This window comes from Eschscholzia californica, unplaced genomic scaffold (genome assembly GCF_041429995.1).
Source record: "Eschscholzia californica isolate CP2 unplaced genomic scaffold, dmEscCali1.0.p SCAF_1, whole genome shotgun sequence".
Lineage (NCBI taxonomy): Eukaryota > Viridiplantae > Streptophyta > Magnoliopsida > Ranunculales > Papaveraceae > Eschscholzia > Eschscholzia californica.
This window is the reverse complement of record NW_028238198.1, coordinates 18,486,736-18,497,111: the sequence shown is the minus strand read 5'-3', so window position 1 is coordinate 18,497,111 and position 10,376 is coordinate 18,486,736. Positions and strand designations below refer to the sequence as shown.

Genomic DNA, 10,376 nt, shown 5'->3' with positions numbered 1-10,376 from the left:
AAAATCACTTTCAAATTGTTGGAAATATAGGGTAGATCAATGGAACTGTCGGATAGAAAACAACTGATTCACTGTGTCGTGGTATGGAGGCCACTGCCTTGAAAGTGATTTCGGAGTAACCGGGGTGCTAATTACTTGATTCCGATCACTCCCCAAGGATTGACCACAGCTTACTTCCTCTGTCTGCACTAACAGAGATGGTAATGGAGATAACAGAACTCGAAAGCTTGAACAGTCAGAAAGAGGAAGATAAGCTCCCGAGCACCCGAGCACCCGAGCTCACGGGCTCACGGGCCACGACCCAAAGGCCCAAAGGCCCATAAGCCCAAAGGCCCATAAGCCCAAAGGCCTAAAGGCCCATAAGCCCAAATAGCCCAAATAACCCAAGTGGTCCAAATAGCCCAAATAGCCAAAGAGACCAAATTGGTTAAAAGCCCAAATGCCTCACATGTGTGCGCGCGCGTGTGGGAGCCTTCTCTACTCCACCATGTGCTTTACAATGAGTTGTCAAACAATTTATTATAAGGCACATTTAGTTTCACTAGTTGAGAGATGTGGGACATTAATTGTCTAGAGAAAGAGAGCTTTGAATGCCATCTTACATCTAGAGGTGGACCCCACCCATGTGCTAACTAAAAGACAAATAGTCTTGACTAGTAGTGAGTGGGTGAGGCTCACTTCTCAATTAATTATTAGATGGTAATGGGCCCAACCATGGAATCACCCAAATGGGCCCAACCATTGTATAAACCCAACATTTTTTTTTCGTGCAAAACTATTTGTATATATAATAATCAAGTATTACTCAAGTGGTTAGTAATTGTAAAAATGTTTATGGTGCAAATCTGCCACATGGATAGAAGTGTTTACCCAATTGAATTCTGTCCGGTGCCCACATAGTTAGTTGATGGGATATCAGACTCCCATATGGATTAGTATTACTCGTGAAATAGTTTCTAATTGTAAATTTAGAAAGTAGTAATCTAATAATCCTTGTGCAAACAGGAATCCCACCTTAGCCACAACTTCACCTCCATAAATACCCTCCTCACTTCATCACCTCCTAATCTCCACACACATCTATCATCTTTCTCGGAGAAATCTCTAAGAATTATGGCAAGAAGAATGATCCAAGTGATGAGTATCTTTTCTTTGTTTCTACTACTGTTAACATCTAGTGGGGTAATGATCATGACTGCTGCTGCTAATGAAGGAAAAAGGTCATGTATAACTTCAATTTTCAATTTTGGTGATGATATATCGGATACGGGTAACTATGTATTACAAAATCAAGAATTAATTGTGAATTCTGCATCATCATCTCCTCCTCGCCCTACTAACCTCACCTGGGAACAAGTTAATCACAGTCATAATGGTGTCCAAGACATGAGTTTTCTCCATGGTTATATTCGTCCCAATCGAACTTATGGGGACGTGCACTCTCTTCCTTATGGCATCACTTTCTTCAACAAATCCTCTGGACGTTTCTCTAATGGTCGTCTTATCATAGACTTCATGGCTGAAGCTCTAGGTATCCCATTCCTACCACCCTATTTGGCTACAGATAACTCTACAGATTTCAAGAACGGTGTAAACTTCGCAGTCATTGGAGCTACTGTCCTTGACGATGAAGTTGTCAACTCGTCGTTATCCGCTCCTGCAATTAAGAATTCACTGGGTGTTCAAATGGAATGGTTCAAAACCCTACGCGCATCTTTGTGTTCTAACTCCCAAGACTGTCAACAATATTTTGCAAGTACATTGTTTCATGTAGGAGGAATAGGTACTTACGATTACACTTTAGACAAAGACAGTAGTCAACTCCAAGATATGGTTCCCACTGTTGTTATCGAAATTGCTAGCACCGTTAACGAATTAATATCTCTAGGAGCAACTCAAGTAATGGTGGCAGGATTAATCCCAATTGGGTGTCTTCGTAGGGCTCAAAATAATTACCCTCATGAACATGTCTATGATCGGAATGGGTGTATTTATGAATTGAACCAAGTTGTTCATCAGCACAATGCTTTCCTCCAAGTTACTATCCAACAACTTCGAGAGCTATACCCTCATGTCAACATAATTTACGCAGATTATGCTTCTGCAACCATGCGTTTCATCAACTCACGACGTGATGAATTTGGATTTATAGAGAACAAAGACACACTTTCAGTAGTTTGTTGTGAAGCAAGAGGATTGGACGCTTACCTCTATGAAGATAATGCAGAGACGTGCGAGATGACCAATGTCTGTAAGAATCCAGATAGTTACATAATGTGGGATGAAACGCATATGACTGAAGCTGCTTATCGAGTAATGGCTTCTGGTGTTATTTCAGGCAACTTTACGCTCCCATCTTTCGACATGTCTGCTAGGAAGTGTTCTTCATTACATCAATAGTTTTATTTGAGTTATCTTTGATGTAGAGACAATAGATTCCACCACACGTTCAATTAGTTAATTTTATGTATTTTTAAGACTTTCATAACCAATTGGATTAAATATATAGAAGTTATTTTTGATAATCGATTCCTTTATTGTTTTCGATTTAAGCTGTCTATCCAGAATTATGTTTAGCCTTAATACTGTTTTAACCGAGTATTACTGGACCAGTCACACTATCAATGGACTAAAAAGCCTAATACTATCGTGGGCAAGTATAAGTGTGAACTGGAGATGACCATTCATCACATCCATAGTTCATGTTTAGTATTGCAAAGATCTGAAAACCTTGTCATGGCAAAAAAAAAACTAAGAAGAGGCCTGTATCTGTAGATCATGAGATCAAAATGCACTTGCACATTTATTTTCTGAAATATGTATACATATAGTTTTCGTAGGTTGTTGAAACCATGTACCTGCTGATTATCTCATTCAGAATTGATGTATGGGTATCACATTCTCGTTCTTCATCAACCTGTTTGCATAAAACAATGTGTTTTTCATAAACTCTTAACTTGCTGCAACCACTAAGATGCCAAACGTCGTATCACGGAAAAGAAAAAAAAAACCCCCGTAGTTTTGTATACGCCTTTAGGTTTCGAATTACAGTATAGGATAAAAGTTACTAGAAGTAAATGCACCTTTTGACCTTCGAATTTTATATCACAGGTCCTTTTAAAAGTCTATCTAGAATACCTAACTCAAAGGCAAAGCTCTAAGTATTTGACCTATATATATAGCCCGTACTTGAGGTCTTGGCATTAACTGACTAAATCTATATACGACTAACTAAACGATTTTCTCTACTTCCTGGAAGATGCTCCATACAATGTATGGAACCATTAATTCTAGAAGGAAGTCCTAAGTCCTAAGAATTCAAGGGATAAACATAACTCTGAAAAGTATTGCTTTCCACTTGTCTAAACCTTGTACCAATTAGAATTAGGCAGTGGCCTAGTTGTTGCGTAAATCAAGGAGAATACATATAAAAATTGAGACGTTTCTTACATCATAATTACACGAAGCTTGGGAAACCGAGGGCCAGGGAAAATGGAAAGACATGAATACATAACAATGGAAGTGAGAGATGAGCAAATAATTCAGTCGACAAGCATTACCATCACTAATACTCACCCGTACAACACATTCATGAGATAAAAAAATATACATGTTAAAGCAACTTTGCTTCATGCTTAGAGTTGTCACGCCAGGAGTTCCGCAACGATATAAAAGCTAGCTTAAACACTCCCGAGATGTCCATCTCTCTTCAGGCCTACCCACAGAAGGTACACGAGTTAAATGAAAAAGATCCAGCTCTATACCAAAATCCATCTATAGTCTATCTGAGAGTTGAGAAAAAGAACTCATAACAAACTAATAAGTTACTTTGGCTTGATCAATCTCTGGGTAAAATTACTAATACCGTCGTCTAGTCATCCTATTCCTATGGTGATTCTCCTCTCTCTCACCATCACACTTCCCATCTTCTTCTTCTCTCTTAATTCTGAGGTAGAAACAACATTTTACAGATTTTTAGTGGAAGAAATAGAATGTCCACCAGATCGATTTTTTTCAGGTTTCATGATCTGGAGACCACCCCTATGCTCAATGACTATTTCACTTTACCACCCAATCAACACTAATATTTCATCTTGCCACCTTGAGGCGACGAACTCGTTCGTCAATACAATAGAGAAGCCCGTGGTTGAGATACCTACTATATTTCTTGGGGCAAGAGTGATCATCTGTCGTAAAATTGTAACTCAGGGACCCTAAGTTCACGACACCGTAATCGTCCAGTAAACATATTACAGTCGACTCAAACTTGTTCAAGTTAAAGAAAGCGACACCGGTTTGATTATGTTTAGGAGAACCTATTTCATGTAAAAGGAGAGAATCAAATGATGCATAAGAATTTTTATTTCGGGGGGAGTTCTCACCTTAGAGCATCTCCCATCCAAAACGCAAAGAAAAAATAAAAAAAAAATCTAATTGACTTGGAGCATCTCCGATGCAAGATCCAATTTGAGAAACTCGTGCCACCTAGGATTTATTGAGTTTCCAGAAAATAACTCTCTCTGATTCGACACTCCATTAGGATTTCAAAATGAGGTGGCATCCTTTCAATTTGAGATATGTCAAGAAGATGCTCAATATTTGAGTTTTCTTTTGAGTAACTCGATTGTCTTAGTCAAACCATGTTATGTTTTAAACCAATAGGAAGTTTTTTTCGTATAGTGAAGATATCACTCCTTTCAATTTAAAAAAAAAAAAAGTTTTTTTCGTAATATCTTATTTATTTTCTTTGAGTGAATGAATGCCATGTGTATTAAGTAAAGTTCTTTATAAGATCACCTTTGGAGAGTTACAAAGTTAAAGAAGACTCAATTTAGTCACATAAGAAAGAAAATCCCAATTGAGACTAGACACATAGGATTGATTGAGTTTTTTTAGTTTTGTATTAGAGATGCTCTTTTATCTCAAGTCTAAATTGAGATTCTCTTTCCTATATGACTAAATTGAGTGTCCCTCACTCAAGTCCTTTTCCAATGCAACACTAAGAAAAACTCTAATAATTACGTACGTCACACGTACATTTAACATGAAAAAGTAATTGCGATACAAACGTTTGATCGGTCCTAAAATTAAATTTGATGATTATAATACTTAAGATACGCAAAAGAGATCTCAAAAATAGAGTTTGCAATTGAGACGTCTTAAAATTAAATGTTTACACATCATCTTAAGATCTCAATTGAATTTTGCGTTGGAGTGGTTTCTAAAAAGAAATTCTAAAGTCTTAGGCGGAACTTGAGATTTTAAGAAACTCTAAAGTCTTGCAATGGAGATGGTTCTAAAAGTTTCTGATTTTGTGTTTATTTGAGTTGCAGAGAAGCTGAGTGAGAAAGAGAGGGATAGAGAAAAAAGAACATTAGCGAAGGAGATGGTGGTCCCTAGTTGGTAGTCCATTGGTCCTCTCTCGCCACTGTTTTTTAGTCTATTAGAAACTGAGAAGATATGAGAGAAATAATTTTTAAACCGAGGAGAATAAAGAAAACAAGAAATAATTTCTAAACAAAGGATAATAGAGGGAGATCCCAAAACCGTACAGATTTGGGGAATCCGCAACCAGCGTACTGATTTGGGGATTCCCCAACCCAGATCGACTCCCCTTCGCCAGATTAAATAAAGAGAGAGAGAGAGGAGACGGAAATTGTTGGGAGGAGTAGAGAGAAGAAAGATAAATAGAGGTTGTAGTTTTATTGTAAGGAGAGAAGAGGATGAAGAAGAAAATGAAAAAATGGTGGTGGCCGGAATTAGAGGTGGTGACCGGGGTTGGTGGTAAGAGACGGGGAAGAAGAAGATGACTTGTTTCCTTTAAAATGTTGCACACCTGAAAATTCGTCAAAATTCACATCTTCCCTTTAAATTTTCTACTCTGGATAATTTTCTTATTTCCCCAAATCACTCACCTTAAACAAACACAATAGACTAATGTTAGAGAAAGACTGAAAAACTGGTTCTTCACGATACTTTTCGATATGGATAGAACTCCTCCGTAAAAGGAGTGTATTGGTATATCGAGATACCTTTGGTATAGGTCCATAAGCAGAGTTGTTGTAATTTTTGTGGGGGCACGGCTAAAGGCGCTCCTTTAAATTGTTTTTCGCGCCGCGAAATAGGGTTTGCTGTAGTCAATCTCGCTTGACCTTCGACATTTATAGGCGTTTTTTTTTTCGGACGACTGAGTCTGAGAAAGTAAGTATACTCTCGAACCTGTAACAGTCCAAAGGGTCTTAGACTGGCGAATCTGAAGGTCAAGTTTGAGAGAACCTTACTTACAAATTACTCTAAAATCATCCGAAATCAACCTAAAGCTGATGATGAGCACTTTTCAAAGATTTACCAACTTTACTACAACGGATCAAAAGATAAATTTATATAAAAAAAGTAGAACTTTCAGAACCGGTGTTAAATAAGAAAAAACCATCTTTTGAAGCCTATTTTTATTCTTTTTCTTCGACTAACGAACTATATATGATACCTATAAAAAGAAAGCGAAGATATCTAAGAGTTCTGATGAAAATTTTCAAAAAAAATTCAAAATGAAAATGGAAGAAGAAAAAGAAGTGATAGAGTGCTCGGTGTGCCAAAACTTCTACTCACCACCACCGTTACCCTATTTCCTTTTTTGGACAGAGAGGGGGTCTCATTCGTTGGGAGAGAGAGAGAGAGAAAGAGAGATCATCTTGGAAGCCCCAAAGCCAGAATTATTTCTTTTCTTACAAACCAACCCAATTATTTATCAAAATTGAGAAAGGACTCATCCCTACCTTCCCCTATTACATGTACCAACAAACCTGATATGATCAAATAATAAGACCGGAGAAAATTATATTTTGAATACAAAAATAGAGTTGTTTGTTTTTACTCCATAATCTTCTTCTCCCACCTCTGAGATGTTCCGTGGTTAGTTGGCCACGAAATGTTTGGTAGCAAAGCGACCATGAAACCCTCGATCGAGGGTCTGAAGTAGAAGAAGAAGGGTGATTTCCCGTTTGTCTAGCATCAGGGCAGCGGTTGTGATGCCTTGCTGAAACGATGAAGATGAAGAGGTCTCTCCATTCGCATACATCATCCCTAGCAGATCTCAAATCTGGGGTTTTTGGAGCAAGAAAGAGAGGGATATGAAGATAAAGAGAGGGAGGGAAAGAGAGGAAGAGAGGTGGTGGTGGGTTTGGCACAACTTAGTCCCACATTGCTTAGGAATTTATTTTGGCTTATGAAATAACATTTTGTCTTATATATCGCCTACGTCTTTTGGCTTATGAAATAACACCTAGATTGGTCAGGAGAACAAGCCTTGAGTGGTCAACGAAAAATATAAAACCAGGGTAGTGGGCTAGTCGCGGCCTAAGTCAAAGAAAATTTGGCGTTAAAATTTGATCGTAACAGATAGAAATGAACAAAAAATTACCCTTCACTTAGAAGCACAAACTAGCCTTGAACGAGAAATAATACATACTCCTTCCGTGTCATTTTGTTTGGCCTTTTGGGAAATTGAACTTATTAAGGGAAGCTTGTTGGCAACAAAAGTATTTTACCAACCTACCTATACATAATGTATAGCATTCATTGGAAATGACATTAGTAGAAGTGTCGAACTAATTAGAACTTTTTTTGTTGTATTAAATTTGAACTTTTCGTTGAATTAAATTTATGTAGTTTTGGAAATGTCATCATTTAGTAGTTAAACGAATGTTATATTAGAAAAATGGACAGAACACCCAACAAAATGGGACGTAAGGAATAACATTCAACCTGGAATGAACTCGTTTTGGTGCATATATATTGGCTGCAGCATAGAAGATATTTTGCAGGATGATCAAGTTTTGGTGTGACTGTGGTCGTACTTGAAGTGTGGCGGTATAGTAGTTGAAGGGTGGAAAGAGACGATTATGCACTGGAGCAGGCCATGGCTGAGGTGTTTATATTGTAGACGGTGTGATTGACCAACTTTTTGTATATTTTTTTTTTCTGCAAAACTATTTGTATATATAATAATCAAGTATTACTCAAGTGGTTGCTAATTGTAAAAATGTTTATGGTGCAAATCTGCCACATGGATGGAAGTGTTTACCTAATTGAATTCTGTCCGGTGCCCACATAGTTAGTTGATGGGATATCAGACTCCCATATGGATTAGTATTACTCGTGAAATAGTTTCTAATTGTAAATTTAGAAAGTAGTAATCTAATAATCCTTGTGCAAACAGGAATCCCACCTTAGCCACAACTTCACCTCCATAAATACCCTCCTCACTTCACCTCCTAATCTCCACACACATCTATCATCTTTCTCGGAGAAATCTCTAAGAATTATGGCAAGAAGAATGATCCAAGTGATGAGTATCTTTTCTTTGTTTCTACTACTGTTAACATCTAGTGGGGTAATGATCATGACTGCTGCTGCTAATGAAGGAAAAAGGTCATGTATAACTTCAATTTTCAATTTTGGTGATGATATATCGGATACGGGTAACTATGTATTACAAAATCAAGAATTAATTGTGAATTCTGCATCATCATCTCCTCCTCGCCCTACTAACCTCACCTGGGAACAAGTTAATCACAGTCATAATGGTGTCCAAGACATGAGTTTTCTCCATGGTTATATTCGTCCCAATCGAACTTATGGGGACGTGCACTCTCTTCCTTATGGCATCACTTTCTTCAACAAATCCTCTGGACGTTTCTCTAATGGTCGTCTTATCATAGACTTCATGGCTGAAGCTCTAGGTATCCCATTCCTACCACCCTATTTGGCTACAGATAACTCTACAGATTTCAAGAACGGTGTAAACTTCGCAGTCATTGGAGCTACTGTCCTTGACGATGAAGTTGTCAACTCGTCGTTATCCGCTCCTGCAATTAAGAATTCACTGGGTGTTCAAATGGAATGGTTCAAAACCCTACGCGCATCTTTGTGTTCTAACTCCCAAGACTGTCAACAATATTTTGCAAGTACATTGTTTCATGTAGGAGGAATAGGTACTTACGATTACACTTTAGACAAAGACAGTAGTCAACTCCAAGATATGGTTCCCACTGTTGGTATCGAAATTGCTAGCACCGTTAACGAACTAATATCTCTAGGAGCAACTCAAGTAATGGTGGCAGGATTAATCCCAATTGGGTGTCTTCGTAGGGCTCAAAATAATTACCCTCATGAACATGTCTATGATCGGAATGGGTGTATTTATGAATTGAACCAAGTTGTTCATCAGCACAATGCTTTCCTCCAAGTTACTATCCAACAACTTCGAGAGCTATACCCTCATGTCAACATAATTTACGCAGATTATGCTTCTGCAACCATGCGTTTCATCAACTCACGACGTGATGAATTTGGATTTATAGAGAACAAAGACACACTTTCAGTAGTTTGTTGTGAAGCAAGAGGATTGGACGCTTACCTCTATGAAGATAATGCAGAGACGTGCGAGATGACCAATGTCTGTAAGAATCCAGATAGTTACATAATGTGGGATGAAACGCATATGACTGAAGCTGCTTATCGAGTAATGGCTTCTGGTGTTATTTCAGGCAACTTTACGCTCCCATCTTTCGACATGTCTGCTAGGAAGTGTTCTTCATTACATCAATAGTTTTATTTAAGTTATCTTTGATGTAGAGACAATAGATTCCACCACACGTTCAATTAGTTAATTTTATGTATTTTTAAGACTTTCATAACCAATTGGATTAAATATATAGAAGTTATTTTTGATAATCGATTCCTTTATTGTTTTCGATTTAAGCTGTCTATCCAGAATTATGTTTAGCCTTAATACTGTTTTAACCGAGTATTACTGGACCAGTCACACTATCAATGGACTAAAAAGCCTAATACTCTCGTGGGCAAGTATAAGTGTGAACTGGAGATGACCATTCATCACATCCATAGTTCATGTTTAGTATTGCAAAGATCTGAAAACCTTGTCATGGCAAAAAAAAAAAACTAAGAAGAGGCCTGTATCTGTAGATCATGAGATCAAAATGCACTTGCACATTTATTTCTGAAATATGTATACATATAGTTTTGGTAGGTTGTTGAAACCATGTACCTGCTGATTGCTCTCTCACCATCACACTTCCCATCTTCTTCTTCTCTCTTAATTCGGAGGTAGAAACAACATTTTACAGATTTTTGGTGGAAGAAATGGAATGTCCACCAGATCGATTTTTTCAGGTTTTATAATCTGGAGACCACCCCTCTGCTCAATGACTATTTCACTTTACCACCCAATCAACACTAATATTTCATCTTACCACTTTGAGCCGACGAACTCGTACGTCAATACGATAGAGAAGCCCGTGGTTGAGATACCTACTATATTTCTTGGGGCAAGAGTGATCATCTGTCGTAAAGTT

At 37.8% G+C, this 10,376-nt stretch overlaps 1 protein-coding gene and 1 pseudogene across 1 annotated transcript; both read left to right on the top strand.

The window, feature by feature from the left end:
* Positions 1 to 1,077: 1,077 nt before the first annotated feature.
* On the top strand, positions 1,078 to 2,552 carry LOC147564828 (GDSL esterase/lipase At5g45910-like). Its single transcript, XM_086650272.1, has one exon. It carries the CDS (start codon positions 1,114 to 1,116, stop codon positions 2,398 to 2,400), a length of 1,287 nt encoding a protein of 428 aa, XP_086506398.1. The 5' UTR covers positions 1,078 to 1,113; the 3' UTR covers positions 2,401 to 2,552.
* A 5,765-nt stretch (positions 2,553 to 8,317) lies between these two features.
* On the top strand, positions 8,318 to 9,610 carry LOC147564827 (GDSL esterase/lipase At5g45910 pseudogene; annotated as a pseudogene).
* Positions 9,611 to 10,376: the final 766 nt, after the last annotated feature.